General features: G+C 37.9%; 1 protein-coding gene across 1 annotated transcript; it reads left to right on the top strand.

Moving 5' to 3' along the window:
- The first annotated feature begins 4,925 nt into the window (after positions 1-4,925).
- On the top strand, positions 4,926-16,741 carry LOC136258963 (uncharacterized). Its single transcript, XM_066052356.1, has 7 exons — positions 4,926-5,089; positions 8,620-8,719; positions 10,092-10,253; positions 12,839-12,916; positions 12,979-13,046; positions 13,316-13,372; positions 15,625-16,741. Exons 2-7 carry the CDS (start codon positions 8,635-8,637, stop codon positions 16,600-16,602), a joined length of 1,428 nt encoding a protein of 475 aa, XP_065908428.1. The 5' UTR covers positions 4,926-5,089; positions 8,620-8,634; the 3' UTR covers positions 16,603-16,741.
- Positions 16,742-18,706: the final 1,965 nt, after the last annotated feature.

Raw genomic sequence — 18,706 nt, 5'->3', positions numbered from 1 at the left:
CTGTAGAGAGATCGGCTACAAACAAATCAACCTGCAGAGAGATCAGCTATATACACACAAATCAACTTGTAGAGAGATCAGCTACAAACAAATCACCCTGTAGAGAGATCAGCTACAAACTAGACACAAAGTAAGGAGTTCAGCTACAAGCAAATTACCCTGTAGAGAGTTCATCTACAAACAAATCAACCTGTAGAGCAATCAGCTAGAAACAAATCACCCTGAAGAGAGGTCAGCTACAAAAAATCACCCTGTAGAGAGATCAGCTACAAACAAATTGCCCTGTAGAGAGATCGGCTACAAACAAATCAACCTGCAGAGAGATCAGCTACACACAAATCAACTTGTAGAGAGTTCAGCTACAAACAAATTACCCTGTAGAGAGATCGGCTACAAACAAATCAGCCTGTAGAGAGTTCAGCTAAAACAAATCAACCTGCAGAGAGATCAACTACAAACAAATCACCTTATAGAGAGTTCAGCTACAAACAAATCTCCCTGTAGAGAGATCAGCTAGAAGAGGTCACCTTGTAGAGAGTTCAGTTACAAAAAAACCACCATGTAGAGAGCTCAGCTACAAACTAGTGACCTTGTAGAGACATCAGCTAGAAGAAGTTACCTTGTAGAGAGTTCAGCTACAAAGAAACCATTCTTTAAAGAGCTCAGCTGCAAACAAACCACCTGTACAGAATTCAGCTACAAATAAATCACCCTGTAGAAAGATGAGCTAGAAAAAGTTACCTTGTAGAGAGTTCAGTTACAAAGAAACCACCATGTAGAGAATTCAGCTACAAACTAGTGACCCTGTAAAGACATCAGCTAGAAGAAGTTACCTTGAGAGAGTTCAACTACAAAGAAACCATCATGTAGAGAGTTCAGCTACAAACAAATCTACCTGTAGAGAGATCAGCTAGAAGAAGTTACCTTGTAGAGAGTTCAGCTTCAAACAAATCACCCTGTAGAAAGATCAGCTAGAAGAGGTCACCTTGTAGAGAGTTCAGTTACAAAAAAACCACCATGTAGAGAGCTCAACTACAAACTAGTGACATTGTAGAGACATCAGCTAGAAGAAGTTACCTTGTAGAGAGTTCAGCTACAAAGAAACCATTCTTTAAAGAGCTCAGCTGCAAACAAACCACCTGTACAGAATTCAGCTACAAATAAATCACCCTGTAGAAAGATGAGCTAGAAAAAGTTACCTTGTAGAGAGTTCAATTACAAAGAAACCACCATGTAGAGAATTCAGCTACAAACTAGTGACCCTGTAAAGACATCAGCTAGAAGAAGTTACCTTGAGAGAGTTCAGCTACAAAGAAACCATTATTTAAAGAGCTCAGCTGCAAACAAATCACCTATACAGAATTCAGCTACAAACAAATCACCATGTAGAGAGATCAGCTAGAAGAAGTTAACTTGTAGAGAGTTCAGCTACAAAGAAACCATCATTTAGAGAGTTCAGCTTCAAACAAATCACCTGTAGAGAGTTCAGCTACAAAAAAATCTCCCTGTAGAGAGATCAGCTAGAAGAAGTTACAGCTAGAAGAAGTTACCTTGTAGATCGTTCAGCTACAAACAAATCACCCTGTAGAGAGATCAGCTAGAAGAAGTTACCTTGTAGAGAGTTCAGCTACAAAGAAAACACCATGTAGAGAGTTCAGCTGCAAAGAAATCACCCTGTAGAAAATTCTGCCAGAAACAAATTGCCCCGTAGAAAGATCAGTTAGAAGAAGTTACCTTGTAGAGAGTTCAGCTACAAAGAAACCATTCTGTAAAGAGCTCAGCTGCAAACAAATCACCTGTACAGAATTCAGCTACAAACAAATCACCCTGCAGAGAGATCAGCTAGAAGAAGTTAACTTGTAGAGAGTTCAGCTACAAAGAAACCATCATTTAGAAAGTTCAGTTACAAACAAATCTCCCTGTAGAGAGATCAGCTAGAAGAAGTTACCTTGTAGAGAGTGAAGCTACAAACAAATCACCCTATTGAAAGATCAGCTAGAAGAAGTCACCTTGTAGAAAGTTCTGTTACAAAGAAACCACCATGTAGAGAGTTCAGCTACAAACTAGCTACCTTGTAGAGACATCAGCTAGAAAAGTTACCTTGTAGAGAGTTCAGCTACAAAGAAACCATTCTGTAAAGAGCTCAGCTGCAAACAAATCACCTGTACAGTATTCAGCTACGAACAAATCATCCTGTAGAGAGATCAGCTAGAAGAAGTTACCTTGTAGATAGTTCAGCTACAAACAAATCACCCTGTAGAGAGATCAGTTAGAAGAAATTACCTTGTAGAGTGTTCAGCTACAAAGAAACCATCATGTAGAGAGTTCAGCTGCAAAGAAATCACCCTGTAGAAAATTCTGCCAGAAACAAATTGCCCTGTAGAAAGATCAGTTAGAAGAAGTTACCTTTTAGAGAGTTCAGCTACAAAGAAACCACCTGTACAGAATTCAGCTACAAACAAATCACCTGTACAGAATTCAGCTACATACAAATCACCTGTAGAGAGTTCAGCTACAAACAAATCTCCCTGTAGAGAGATCAGCTAGAAGAAGTTACTTTGTAGATAGTTCAGCTACAAACAAATCACCCTGTAGAAAGATCAGTTAGAAGAAGTTACTTTGTAGAGAGTTCAGCTACAAAGAAACCATTCTGTAAAGAGCTCAGCTGCAAACAAATCACCTGTAAAGAATTCAGCTACAAACAAATCACCCTGTAGAGAGATCAGCTAGAAGAAGTTACCTTGTAGATAGTTCAGCTACAAAAAATCTCCCTGTAGAGAGATCAGCTAGAAGAAATTACCTTGTAGAGAGTTCAGCTACAAAGAAACTATCATGTAGAGAGTTCAGCTGCAAAGAAATCACCACTGTCCAAATTTCAAGGCAATAGCTCTTTGCAATCTGAAGTTATCAGTTGTCAAAGTTGGCAAATTGGATGTGTGTGGAAGACCCCTTTTCGCAAATCCGATCACATATGTATTATATATATAATTTGTACATTTACTGATAAAATATTTAAAGTACATCTACTTCATCTTTTCATCTTCCTGTAGTAAAGAAAAAAAACATAGGTTAAAAAAGTCCCAAAGCTGGCCATAGGCCGGCTTTTGGGTATACAAATACAAAAAGAAATGAAATCTAATCCAAAACAGCCAAGCTGTAAAAAAAGTGTGCGGCCCTCAGAAAGGCTATGGTGAAAAAAGATGTGAAATCCAAGGTGGCGGCCAAGAAATGGCTGTGATGGTAGGTTAATGGTAAAAATTTTAATAACGACAATTCAGGTGAATTTTTGTGCCGCTTCACAAAATTTACCTGAATTGTCATTATTAAAATTTTTACCATTAACCTACCATCACAGCCATTTCTTGGCCGCCACCTTGGATTTCACATCTTTTTTCACCATAGCCTTTCTGAGGGCCGCACACTTTTTTTACAGCTTGGCTGTTTTGGATTAGATCTCATTAACATCAATGTCATCAGTTACCATGGCCAGAGGTCATTCACAACGTTTCAGAATCCCACAAGCAAGAATCAACTCGTACTTATTTTCCTTTTTACCATCCACTACAGGGGCGGATCTAGGATTTATAAAAGGGGGGGGGGCTAACTCAAGGTACTAATCTCTTGGGTAGAGGTGTGCAAAGCACACTCCCCAGCATGCAAAGCATGCTGGAACTAAGGGGATCTGGGGGCATGCCCCCCAGGAAAATTTTGAAAAATAGATGCTAAAATACTGCAATTTGGAGACATTTCCACGTAAATTTCATAATATTTTCTGCCTGTAGATATTTTATATACTGCCTTTAGATTATAGAAATGGCTCTCTGAAGCATTTTGCTAATGGAAAAGTTTGGGTAGGTACAGACAACCAAGTACATGATGCACCCCTCCCACAATCGCACAACACTGAATAGGTGCATGTTAGAATAATAATGTTGAAAGTGGAAAATTTTGAAATTTGAACAGTACAAGTTTGAATCTGAGAGCATTTTCAATGGAAATTGTGTACCTGAATTAAGTATTGCCATACATATTAACTACACAAGTAGATGAATGAAGCCCTTTAAACAAACCAATGCACTTCATTGTATGTATAGGTGCAGGCAGATTTGGAAAAATTCCATAACAGAACCAACTACATGTTTCCAGTGAATGTTCTATTAGAGTAGTTAGCTGACTGCTCTATTAGAGTATCTCGATCTTGTACACCTCCAATGCTGATCCGGGTCCTTATTATTGTTATTGCATAAACTTTAGCATAAATCCACTGACAATACCTTGGAAAGATGTTTATAAGGTGGTTTTATGAGTATTTGTATTATTATAGTGATCATATAATTATGCTAAAGACAAAATTTCATTATAATACTCAGCACATTGATCAAGTAAAGCCTAAATATGAAGGGGGGGCTTCAGCCCCCAAAGCCCCCCCCTTGGATCCGCCCCTGCACTCGATTAAATTATGGAACACTTTGCCAGAAGATGTGGTCAATCAGCCATCTATAAACTGTTTTAAGGACGTTTTGTTAAACCATCTGAATTTACTTTGATTGTTTTGTATCTGTGTGTTATACTCCTTGATGGAGTCCTACACAGTAATAAATTTAAAAAATTTAAAAATCCGGCAATATCATATGTGATTGTAATGCTCATTAGCGTGTTGCCCCTGGTGGGCTTTGTTAATTAACAATAATAATAAAGTGAACGAGGTCCCGGTTTTACCCCTCTTGGTCCCTGTCCCCGTCCCGACGCACCCCAAGTGAACGATGCAGCTGAAGCGAGAAACTCAACAGCTAGCTACTACTTCACAACACTGAATGCAAACACGGAACTGACCTCGCACGAAACAACTACGCAGACTATAATGGCCATGGACAGACGGCAGTTGCCGATGCGCCGGTGCCCATGCTGGGGACGATTACCACCTCAGAAATATTATGCCAAGTTAAGACTGAGACAGCTGCTATCAAGCATCACGTGCATGATGTGGTCACACCCTCCTTGCTGCTTGCTGCTTTGAAGAGATTGCATCATTTAAACACACTGAAAACCTGAAGCAACGAGCGAGGCGAAACAATCAAAGTTGGAAACAGTAAGTCATTTAGACTATTAATGCATTTTATTTTTGGTTTATAATGTATTGCTTTACAACACTACTGAGCTAGATGCGAAAATCTCGATTAAAATGGTTGTAGCATAGATGGTGGGTATATTATCTACGCGATTAAGAAAAGGATACTACAGGCAACTGATGACAAACATTGACTCATATAAATTTTCCAGCTCAACCAGAGGCATAACCATTCACAATTGAATAATTGCATATTGAAACTGCCTGTGGTACAAAATGTGGTTAATTTAATGACTGGTATTCTTCCATACATTATATGTATGTTCGGCATCAGTTTTTAAAAAAAAAATTATTGTTGCTTTACTGTGTATAGAGCATTCAGTAAAACCATACAGCAATTACAATGAATATACACTATACGTGCAGTCACTATTGCTGTCACTAGTCAGGCTTTCCACTTCAAGGTGCCTTGCATGGTGCCGCTTCCTCCATGCGGTAATCTCTGCATGATCTCAGGCTGGCTTGTAGCAGTTTCAGAGTAACGCCCTTACAGTTTTGACACTACTACATATTATTTTTGTACACCTGTATCTCTCTATAGTTGAAGTACATTACTTTACGCACACTCTACATAAACACATAATTATATTAATAAGTATTAGGGCACAATTGATTGATCATATTTCACAACAACCAACAAAAGTTACACTCTACTTATACCTTACCATCGTAATGGCAATATTCATATTTGTGTGCAGTAATAGGTGTCTAATTTTATCAGCAAGTTAATTAGCATCCCACAGATAGCCTTGGGCATTCTATACACGGCTTCTGTCTCCAAAGTTAGGAAGCAGGTGTTGACATAAGCTTAGCAACAATTTTATTTAGTTATGGAATTAAATTTAAAAACCTCCATAAAATAATATAGCTAGAACTCTGACGCTAAAATATATAATTGTTTTTTGCACATTTGAGCTCTTTTGAAATGAATAGATTTTGTGAACATAATGATCTAACTGGTTTTGCACATGTACAATGGTTGTGTCAGAGTAATGCAATAAAAGTCTCAGCTCTATCTTTGCTACGATGTATACTGCATCATTCAAACACTTCGTAGTTCTCCTTGTAATGGTAAGTTTCAGCATTTCACTATTACTGTTGTCTTACTCATTTTAATAGTTTTAGTACATATATGTAATATTGTATTTATAAGTAAGGCAGATTGGCCTGGCCCTCAGAATCAGATATCTAATCATTTTATATTGTTTGTTTTTGTACTTTGTCTGTAATCCAATAAATTATATTATATGATTAAATGATTTGATTGATGCGATTTAGTTACTGCAGCACATAGATATCCCAAGTACATGCCAGTTAGTCCAAGATTCTAGTTGCACGGATAATTGCGGAGAATATTAAACGAATTTCTATATTGTTGATGTTGTGCTAATTCATGTGGTCAGTTTAAATTTCCCTTGCTAAATACTAGTTTCTATACTTATGTGACCTGATTTCAGAAAATTAACTATCTTATCATAATATGTGACCTGATTTAGCAAAATCAACCATTATTATGGGTGCAAAGAGCCAAAAATGAGATAACACCAGCATGAAGTTGCTGCACTATCAGGCTAACAATTTCCATATCAAACTTACCTTCAACTTGCCGGGTATGTTTTTGGTAGACTGTTTTCTGGTGGCCTGTATAACTGTCTGTGAATGACAGGGAAGTGCTTTGGGGGGTTCATACACTGGACAGACGAGCAGGGAGCTGAATGTGTGATGTATGTCTGTTTTGTGTGATTTAAGTCTATTTCCTGCCTCTGACAGGCTGTTTTGTGATCTGGTTCCTTCAATTACCATCTTTGTCCATTTTGTAGTTTATCTCTTACCCACCCTGCCACCCCCACCCTGCCACCCCCCACCCTGCCACCCCCCACCCTGCCACCCCCCACCCTGCCACCCCTTTTTCGTGATACAGCAACACTGGTGAAAAAACCTATCTAAAATGGCGGGAAAGTCTACAAGGATTACCTTAGCCACCAAGTGCTTTTAAAGGTTGTGAATTGCACCATCTTTGGTGAAAAATCCATATGTGTAGCTGCCAAGTAACAAATACTTTAAATCATTAAATACATTTTTCTCTGAATCAACAATGTGCCCATAAGGGTGATTTTCCAAAATTCAGTACATACACATTCATAGATAGCTACATAATTTTAATAACTCAACAACCTTAGCAGCTACATGTATATGGGTAAAAGATTTATTAATGTGGAACTGTTCATGGCAGTCAGGAGTATATGGGGGACAAGAAACAGCTTTCACAATTCCATTATCTCTCATTGTTTTGCAAATGGGTGTTTCTATCACCATTAGGATCAGTTTGCACATACAAGGGCATAAAATAGTGTGGGCCATAGCAGTATCTTTTACAATAATGCTTAATTCAAGCTCAGTACCTACTCTTTTTTTCCAAAGCAGCTGTGAATCAGTTTCATCAGTGGTAGCTATATATGCCAATGATATACGTACAGTAGGAATCAACTGATTGTACATGTTTCTATATATGTGGAACATGTGTGACTAACTAAAATGATACTTTAGTACAACTTTCGAGTCAGCAATTGCAATATTTCCACTTTTACGGTATACCCTGTATAGTTGGGAAATTCCTATCGGAAAACTTCAAAATGCATCGTCTACGCTTATAATTCTACACAACCAAACAGACACAAGCTCGGTACACACTACAACATTTTGGTATGAGACACATCCTTGCATGAATGAATATTTGTATTTAATAGACTATACTTGAAGGGGTACTCGTACTTGCACTTGATGAAATTCCCAAAAGTACTATGTTAACATTTGTGTAGAAGCCTGAGTATTAATATAAATATCCTGTTGCTCTGTGTAGTAGTTGTTGCTGACACATTTTAAGAAACCACAGGACCACAAGTTTGTAGTAGTAAACCTTGCTCTTCAATTTAAACTGTTGTACAAGGATTTGTATTTGAGTAGCACCCTGACCTTCATTTAAGACCAGGCATTACGTTTATTTAAGCCAGCTTTAAAACAGAACTTTTCTAAAAAGCAAAATAATGTCCTCTCTGCCTAGACACTGCAGTGATTGGGATCTCAATGGATGTGGCTAAAGTGAAAAGATCATCCATGTGATAATTTAGGTCGTACAGTTATAGTACAGTGGAACCTCAGTTATCTGGACCCCACTTATCCGGATTCTCAGTTAAGCAAACTACGGAAATTACTGCTCTATTAGAGTAGTTGATAATACTAAATTTTAAAAAAATGTTCTATTTTAAGATTACTTATACACAGTTTCAGAGATATAGACTTATGGACCGTCCCTGGTCCCAAGGAGCTCAGATAACTGAGGCTCCACTGTACTATGAGACTATTGCTTATGTACATAGCTAAAGGAAAATACAACCTATTGTTAAGCACAAAAAATTAACCTACAAATGACAACTGCATTAGAGCAGCTAGTACTGTATAATTTGTCCATGTTCTGCTGTGTTGTGTTGTAGGATATAAAACAGAGTATGAATAAGCCACTAGAGATTGACCCCATTGGGAATCCTGCTGCTGCTTTCCAACAGATTAAGCTTGAGGAAGGAACTCCTGAAGGTACATATGTACTACCATATAGCACAGTTTGTTGATGAATCACTGAATATTTGCAATGACAAAAATTTTGAAGAAAAGCTGTAATTGCTGGGAGAAAGATGAAAATGTGTACAATTTTTTTGTCAATTTTGCCAATTCATTTCACTGACAAAGACTATTTATCATACAGTACAGTAGTACTATACAGTAAGGATCATGGAAGTTAAAGTAGAAACCAGAAAAACTTTATGGTACCTTGTTAGGTTTATTCAAGCCCAAAAGTGCCTTCAGTGTGACCTGACTGAAATGCTTCCTATTTATAGTCTGTCTAGTTAATGGGCCAGCTGCCCAAACATTATAGTAGCACTGTGAAGCCCTTTAAATACTGGAACTGTTTATCATTGATGCAAACAAGTTATGAGGCTAAAAATATCCCATGTATTTAGTATGGATGCTTCAGGCGCGCAAACATGATTACAACATGAAAACATGTTTGTTCCAGTACAAAACCATTGAGAGCGAACATGTGTTCATCTCATTGAAAGGGCTGTTTTTGGCATGGGTTCAGGTGAACATGAACCGACTATAGAGGTTTTCAGAAGAATCCGAAAACACGTATATTTACGAGACACCATTACATCTGACCTTACGTCATGTAGTAGCCGCAACAATCTGCGAGAAATATCAGAAATCGTGTGAAAACAATAGATGCACTTCAGACTTCTGAATTTTTGTAATTTTACTTCAGCAATGGTTGTTAGAGACTTTTTAAAAAACAGTGAAGGATGGATGTTTGTCAGTATAGTAAACAAAGATTATCCAGTGCTATATTTTGAAGATAAGTCAATGACTGCTTTAGTTGCCAACAAGTTTTTGGCCAAATGTGAAGTTCACCCCACCAGCCAGTTATGCAGCTATAGTCACAATACTCCACAGACAATATGGGCATTTTTTATAGCGATTAACAACATATTCGTTCAGTAGCCAATTCTCACTGGTGGTTTTCGAGGTGCTAATGCAATGTCCCATGTTTTATACGTCCATAGTGACCTAGGTTCTGTAGAACATCATGGCTATTACATGACATAATTTCAAATGTAATGGCTTTCCGTAACTAAATATACGCACTTTCAGATTCTTCTGAAAGCCTCTATAGTGGAAGTTCTCCTGTAGTAACTGATGCCTTAAGGCTAAAGGCTTGGTTTTTCACTGCAAGATATTGAGCCTCAGCCTGAAGGGTGCCTTTTAGCATACCGCAGTACATAAAATGTACGTATGGTAAAATGGACTTAGGAAAAAGTCATTGTGGGCAAGATCCTATAAGGACTTATAGCTACTGACGTATATTCTACAAGGTATTTTACTTTGATAATTCACAAATTCTGTCATTTAGGAAGAACCAAGGTACACAAGGAGAAGGGAAATGATTTGTTTATGAAGAAGAAATATCATGAAGCAGTAGAAGAATACTCAGAGGGAATTAAACAGAAATCAAGTGATGTCAACATGAATGCTGTGTTGTACTGCAATAGAGCTACTGCACAGTTTTATTTGGGTAATTATACAGTATTTAATGAATTAACTAGCAATAAACTTTGGAATTCAACATATGACTATTCTTGCTAGCAGCCCAAAATATTGCATGACCCTAATACTACTTAGTACTACTACACATGGACAGACACACATACACACTCTCGCACACACATACCTCTTGACCAAAGCCAAGTGTACTGATAGCAGGGTCCTATCCTGAACTGTTCCTTGTTCCTACAGTAGCAATGATGTTGGGTCAAATCCAATTTTCAGTGGGACTAGCAGTAATTAAAAGTACTTCATTGTGAAAGATGATTTGCTGCACAGGTGTTATGCCTCCTCAAATGTGCAACTTCACTTATCTGTGCGTCTGAGCACGACAGACAAGTGTATATTTTACTGGAACCAAGGAAACATAATTTTCACACAATTGTACCTCAGTAACAGTCGAACAGAAATAACCCATTTTTTTCTGTGCGACATCCCTCAGGGTGGGATATCTTCCATATCAAATTTGAGCTAAATCACTCCAGCTGTCTTCTTCATCTGCATTTTCCCACCACTTACAAAAATTGCCATAACTCGCACAAGCTTTATTGGATTCTTTTCAAATTTGGAGGGAATAAAAGAGCATATTAAGTGCATTTATCTTCCAATTTGGTAAAAGTAGCAAAAAAGTTAGGAGTGATTTTAAAAATTACAAGTGCTATTTTGTCACACCTGCAGGTTGACAGAAACAAGTTTATACTCAGTATGCGGATAGACTGACCATTGTAGTGCAATCCTTTTGTGATTTGAAATCCCTGAGAGTATTAGCTAAAGGGATATATGAAGCAAAAACAAAACATGTGAAACAAGCGTGATTGAGATACTCTAATAGGACAGTCACTGAGAAGTAAAAATAAAGTGACAGAAAATGTTAACCAAAATGTTCAGGGTTCAAACCAGGGACCACACACCTAGCAGCTTAAACCCTTTACCACTCTGCTACTGGTGTCAGTTGCTTATCTCACTTAATTTCTGCCTTATGAACAGAAGTTCTAGTGTACACCAGAATATAATTTCATAGATCTATCCATGGAGAAGTGCTCAGAAAAAATGTGCGCTTTATTAGATTTCTACCAAATATACATAAGAGTCACATAATCAAGATACTGTAATAGAGCAGTTGACCTCACTATGACTTGTTGTCACGTCTACTAGCTAAACCACGTGCAGCCGCTTATATAAACTAGTTGAATTTTCTTGCATGTGTAAGTAAACTATCGAGGTACATATCTATTGTAATGTAATGGAAATATCAATAATTTATAATGTGAAAACCAACCATATACATATGTGCATGTATCAAGCGTGTTTCAAGATCTGTTTATAGAACAGTCATATGCATGCAATATTCAGCAACTAATATGAAGTAAAATTAGTACAACTGTCTCTTAAAATTGAGTTCTTTTGTTAACCTGTAGGAAAATAAAAAGATGGACAGAAGCCATCATATACAAATGCAAAAAAGAAATGATATCTAATCCAAGATAGCCAAGCTGTGAAAAAGGATGCTACTTTCCAAAAAGAGGCTAGTATGAAAAGACGTGATATCAAAGGTGGCAGCCATGAATGGCTGCAATGATATTATGTCACAGTAAGTGACAGTATTGCAAAAGAAACAACCTTTCGATGGTCCCAAGAAACGATGGCGTGACGTCAAACTTGAAAGTTAGCTATTGGTATTGAGGATGATTCATCTATAGTGGCTGTTTAGCCTTTCATTGCCCTTACAACTAACACCGGATAAGTTCACTTACTCATCCAGTGTAGTGTACTCCATCACACACACACACACACATGGACGCACGCACGCACGCACGCACGCACGCACGCACGCACGCACGCACGCACGCACGCACGCACACACACAGAGAGCAAAGCAAAGCCTTTAGCTGCATGCCTACCCAATGAACCAGCACTGGGACACCTGTGCACTACTCAGGTGCTAGGAGTCAGCACAGGAAAATCCTCCTGGGGCAGGACTAGTAACCTGAAGGAGGACTGTCCTGGTCTCACATGTGAAGGTGTGTGCACAGAAAGTCCTACAGTACCTGGACCTTCACCCACTGTGTGAGACATAGACAATTGGTATTTGCTACACACACACACACCTTCCTTCTCCGCTACCTCTCTTTCCTTCCTAATTGGAAGGGGCAGGCAGTAGCAAGAGTGGACAGCCACACCACCAGTGCACACCTGGTTTACTGCAATGGTCGTGGCACAGACACATGGAACCCAGAGGACCCATTGAACTCCAGCAGCAGCATGCACCCTGGCATTATGACAATGTCCACCAAGCTGTGCCTATCCTATGATGCAGACTTCAGTATCCACTGGGAGGCTTGCAGAACCTCCACAGGGGCACCAGGTTGGTGTGTACCAAGTGATACCATCAGGCAGCATCCTGGGCTTGGCACACAGTAACTCAACCTCGTGATCATCGTCGGCTAAAAACCATTGCCTGTGGGTCATCTCATGGAGGTGCTGAGCGACATAGTATTAAAAAACACTGACACACACACTGCAGTATCTCATGCTCATCGTATAATTATACTTTAGGAAACTACAGCTCTTCAGTACAGGATGCTACAAAGTCACGTGAGCTCAAACCTGATCACATCAAGGCATATGTAAGAGGTGAGCTAGCTAGTTAGTGAGTTATGCATTTAACCCAACCTCACTCCTTCTGATGTGTACAGGAACCAATGGTTGTCTTGAGCTGATCAATTACACTGAAGCCATAGAGTGGTGTGATAGTGGATTACAGGTAATGGTGTTATTTGTGGCTTGAGGGTAGTATGTAGCAGTCTAACTGACATCTTAAATACTCCGTCTTAGTGTGTTCAATGTTGTGTAAGCTAGGTTTGTTGGTAACTGCAGTATAAGAAGTACATATGTGAGGTACCCTAGTTCTCTCCATAAGCAATGCTAGCTTTGAGAAGTGCTAAGTGAATATATAACTATGCTGTTATACGTTAACTGAATGTTTTCTTCTGTAGAGTGTTGTTATATTGGCAATGCATTTTATGTTGTAAGGTTGAACCGACCAATCAGAGGTTACAAGAACTGAGGAAGAAAGCTGTTACCTTAAAGGTAAGGAGTGCTGCTTGAGATTGCAAGGATGTCTCTTGTGTGGCCTAGCAATTGTATTTATTTTGTGTGCTGCTATATACTTGAAAATTGATACAAAAAAAAACCACATCACAAATTATGAGTGATCTTATAGTAAGTTATGCCTGCATGATGCACAGGAGGGAAGCTTTGTGACTTTTCCCTGGCAGGTTCAACCCCTTTTTGAATTTTAACATCAACATTTATCAAGTAGTCTGAGAAATGGCAAAGTTATGTAGAAATCCGTGTTGGACTTGTAGAACTTATTCTTAGTCTGTACTAATACAGATCCTCACATGACAATGTTGATGTACAGAGAATCATGCAACACCTTGTGATGATTAGCTATAGAATATTTAAAGGAGTTATTAACCATATACTTTTACTTCCCAAATGCAGATTCCTTCTGGAATTTTAAGTTGCAACCCACAGAATATTATTCTTTCCAGAAACTCTTTTTTCTTCACTTATTATTCCCAAAATTATTCCCTAATATTCCCTAGAGTGATTGCTGAAATGCAGCTATTAGCATCTTTTTTTCTTCTGCAACTATAGAGGCAACTGCTGGTAAGCAATGATTGTAGCTTCAAAGATTTATATACTTAATTTATTAGAGCAGTTACATAACATGTTGCCTAACTGCTTTGTTAGAGTAGATGAATGCTCTGTTAGAGTGTCTCAATCTTTTCTGGTTTTATGCTAACAGTGTTAAAGAGGTGTCTCCAAGAATTTTATATTGCAAATAAAAATTATAGTTATGAGTTTTAATCAATTCTGAAAATCATCCTAAGTCCAATTTTCCTTCTTTACAAAGATTTTGATGGCTGCTAGGAGCTCTTGGAGGGTGATGCTGGGTCCAGTTTGCAATAGTATAAAATGGCTTCCCTGTGGCTAACTATCATGGGAATGATCCGTATTTTCTGTAGCGACTGGCAGGGTTGCTTCTTGTTCTGTTCTTTATTTGTAATGCTGTGTAATGGGCTGAACATACCTGAAAAAGCATAATGGCCACTTTTCAGTAATTGATGGTTAGGGCGTACATTCAGATGCAAACCTAATTATGATTATGCCCAGCACTGATGTGGTTTACCAGTCATAATAAAGGTAAACAAGCAAGTACAAAGTAAAGTTAAGTTCAATTATGGATCATAGAAAGAAAAAATTTGCAAAACAAGGAGGTCACCTACACCTGCAGATATACTAGTGAATATTTAATCTATGCAGACACAATTGAATTAGAGATTAAATGTCCACTAGTATATCTGCAGGTGTAGGCGACCTTCCTTGGTTTACTACTTTTTCTTTCTTTGATCCCCATAATCAAACTTAGTACTAGCTTGTGCTGAAGGATCCAACTCAGCTGGCTGCTTTAGCATCAATGATAAGATACACTAGTTCTTGGAACCTAATGATGAAATTGAAGAAATCTAATGGAATTTCAGGGCTCTCACATGATATGACCTTGTTCCTTCTACTCTAAAGATTCATCAGGAAGCATCTAAACTTCTTGTAAATAATGCATGCACAGTCCCTTCAGGTAAGGACAGTCCATGGTGTGAGCTTCAGCAACATAGAGAGATGCCTCCCTACACTGCAGAACCCTGCAAGCAACACTGAACTCAACATTCTTGTCAGTATGACACCCATGGTATTAATAAACTAACCAATGAGAATAGATTACTCTCTGACCACCATATCAGTTTATCCATCAGCTCTAGACAGACAGTAATAGAGACCAATGCATCAAAGACTAGATAAGTAGCTACTATGAGATCAGCATTAGTGGCAGGTGGTCCACAAAGAAGGACAAAGGTAAGTCCTATTGTATATACTGCCACTGTTGGCTGAAGTGACGTCTGACACAGAAAAAAATCAAGCCCACAGCCTTAGCTGCTGTTATTGGGTTATGCTGGTCTAAAGGAATTGGTCAGTCAATCAGTCAGCAGAATCCATGCACTGTATGAAAAATTATAATTTCATGTTGTAAGTGTTTCAAGTTAGACTGGGACTTGATCAATACTGTCAATGCGGCATGAAGGTATTGTGAGGCTGGTTCTGGTCAGTATGTTTTTGTGAGAAAGTACAAACCTCCTAATATAAAATGGCATTTTCTTGTTTCCAAACATGTCTCACACTGGCTGTACTTGGCAGCATGACACACTATTGTATGTCTTGATATATATATATATATGTTATATACACCCAAATTAATAATTGTTGACATATTAATGTAGAACTGGTACCACATAAAATGGACTCAGTTGGCCAATCTTCCTGCTCCGATGCTTGATGCAGTTGTCGCAGTACTAGACAAGAAGATCTATGTTGCTGGTGGGCATACTCCAGTTGATGATGCCTTTGATCAAGTATTTGTCTATGATATCAACGCTGACTATTGGAGTTGGTTACCTCCCCCAGGTCACTATTATGGTATCCCACACATCATTGGTGGCAGATTAGCTATTATTGGAGGTCGTCCATCTTACACTAACATAGTGACCAATAAAGTTTCCACCTTTGATGAAACTAGTCAAACTTGGACATCTTATTATCCTAATCTTCTCTCAGTTAGGGACAGACCAGGGGTGGCTTCTCACCTGGATCATGTTATTGTTGCAGGTGGATTGGACAATTCACTAGTAGTACAAGATGATATTGAAATTCTCAACTGGAAAGAAAATTCTTGCTGGAAGAAGATTTCTATTACTCTTCCAGTGCCAATGTCTATCTTTGCACCCATTGTTGTTGATGATTATTTGTTCATAGGGGATTGCACAGCTTCTAGCTTTAGACGTGCCAGACTAATCTACAAGATACCGGTTATCAAAATCATAGGATCAGTGAAGTCACAACCCAGTGTAGAACCTATACCTTTACAAAGTTCTATACTTTCAGTAGAACCCTGGGTCATAGTGACTGGTGCCACTCACTGGAGTACAGCCCTAGTCCCCAGCTCATCACCACTGGTGGTAGTAGGTGGATCAGAGTACAGCGGTAGAACAACAACATCAGATATTATGATGTATGATGACTCTAGCAAGTCATGGAAGAACATAGGATCTTTGTCGTTTCCTAGAGCTTCAGTTGCTATAGCAGCACTCAATGATAATGCCATTATAGTCATAGGAGGATATACTAATGGAGGGGATATAGCATTAGCTACATCATCCAGTCTTACTACAGTTGAAGTTGGACAATTCACTAACCAGTAAATTTCATAATAAAATTATGTCGCATACACCACTATAGTACATGTTAAACAAATATTTTAGTATGTGAAACTTCACTGCTGTACTTCTGATTTATGTATTGCATTTGTAAAAGTCACTGATACAATAATTTTTCACAGTACAAATGACGACAGTGATTGCTATTTATTAAGGCTTTACAGCATGCACAAGCGCTGAAGTTCTGTAGGACACCTGGTCCTACAGCCTGTTTAAAGTTGTTACATAAGTGCATTTGAAAAGGTGGAGAAAGAAGAAAATATCCATGACTGGACCTGGGCAGCCATCCGATTAACGCTCAAACGCTTACAGGAGTCTGCCAGGTGGTCAGGATGTATTATGCATGTGGATACAGTATGATAGAATACTGAGTCAGGTTGCCAGAAGAACTGTTGGGACATACATGGTCAAACTAAACTTTTAGAATCTATCCCATCAATATAATTTGTATTCTGCGGATGATTCAGTGTGACTTATTGTGATTATAACAGTTGCCTATCTAGTTTATATACAGTATATGCAAAATATCTAAATTCACAATTTGAATGTTTATTCATCATAAATAGTCATCTCTTGCTCAGTTGTACAGGTTTTCAATTGTCAACAGATGTTAGTTTGCAAGTTTAAGGACAATAAGAAATTTTATACATTTGAGTATAGGGATCACAGATAAAAAAGTAATGGGTCCAAGGGTAGGTCATCTACACCTACAGCTATGCTAACTGACTCTACGTACTTCACCCTGTGAATAACCATGACTGAAGTAGGGAGCAGGTGCAGATGACCTCACTTGTTTCGTTGCTTTTTCCCTACTCAAATGTAAAACTTCTAACTAGCCATTTGCTACATACATTTGTTACATATGTAATGTGTAATTATATGGTTGGAGAGTTGGTATCAAATTGCTGGAGAGGATATCATAGGGCTAATGCTTAATTGGTTTCCCAAATATTTACAAATTTCTTTAACCCATACAATTACACCCTTTCTGTGAAACCTCATAATTATCTCGTACTGTATATACTTGCAACTATCATCACAAAATTATTAACAGCACTTCTCTGCATATAATCGTGGAGTAGTGGTATCAATGAGGCACTAGTGATATCAATGGGATGGTCATCGAAAAATCTAATTAGATATACAATGTAATTAAAGTTGCAAAATTGGTAAATTGATGTGTACAATTTTACTAGATGCATTCTGTTAATTGTTTGCAACTTTTATAATTTTGCTACACCATTTAGGCACAAGCAGAAAATATTTCAGGACAAAATACTATTGTACGGTGGTTTTACAATGAATATACTGTCATGACATAGATGTGAGAATATATATAGATGGCTTGCTGTAATAGATCCTTATAGGGAAATCTTTATCTCTAAAGTGTGCTTATATAGAGGTTACCGATGCAATAAAATTGCATGTTGTAAATGAAGTTGCATTTGTTCATCTAAAACTAAATATTATCTTAAAGTCAAAAAGTGCATGTATAGCTAGCAAAAACTATGTTGGTAGGAAACCAAATAAGGATGAACCTGTAATGCAAGTCTCTCCGGTCCAAAGTGAAGGAGTGACTTTCTCTGTTTCAGGTCATGGAATTTAGGACTGGGAGATAATTTAGATTAAAAGATTATCTATAGATACCCAAATCAGCTATCGTGAATAAAATAACAAATTTGTTTATCAAGATAATAGTAAATGCTGATAATTTAAATCAACTACAGTCAGATAGAAAACTTGTGGAAAGGTGTCAAACTAGTTGGGGAAGTGATAAAATTTCTGGCTTAACAACCACTACATGACTTTATCAGTGTCAAATACTGTGTTTACAGAACAGTCCTATTAGTCACATCATTTTTGAGATAATATCGATTATCAAGATAAAATGGGTTGTCACTAATCAAGATTACATGCACAGTATAGCTATAGGTTTTACCATTATCACACAGCTCTAATTTGAACTATATACGTACCATGCCATAGAATTTTCTTATTACAGCATCATGGATATTCCAGTGAAGCCATACTTTAATGAATTTTATGTTTAAGTAATTGCCTGGGCAATACTACTATACACTCCAGTGAG

Source organism: Dysidea avara, chromosome 6 (assembly GCF_963678975.1).
Source record: "Dysidea avara chromosome 6, odDysAvar1.4, whole genome shotgun sequence".
Taxonomy (NCBI): domain Eukaryota; kingdom Metazoa; phylum Porifera; class Demospongiae; order Dictyoceratida; family Dysideidae; genus Dysidea; species Dysidea avara.
The sequence above is the reverse complement of the archived record's forward strand: the minus strand, read 5'-3'. Positions and strand labels throughout refer to the sequence as shown.

Excerpts from the sequence above, each read along its gene's own strand:
- LOC136258963 (XM_066052356.1), top strand. The coding sequence starts at position 8,635 with ATGAATAAGCCACTAGAGATTGACCCCATTGGGAATCCTGCTGCTGCT. Across the intron at positions 10,254-12,838 it reads TACTGCACAGTTTTATTTGG|GAAACTACAGCTCTTCAGTA; the intron begins GTAATTATACAG and ends ATTATACTTTAG. Across the intron at positions 13,047-13,315 it reads GGTGTGATAGTGGATTACAG|GTTGAACCGACCAATCAGAG; the intron begins GTAATGGTGTTA and ends TTATGTTGTAAG.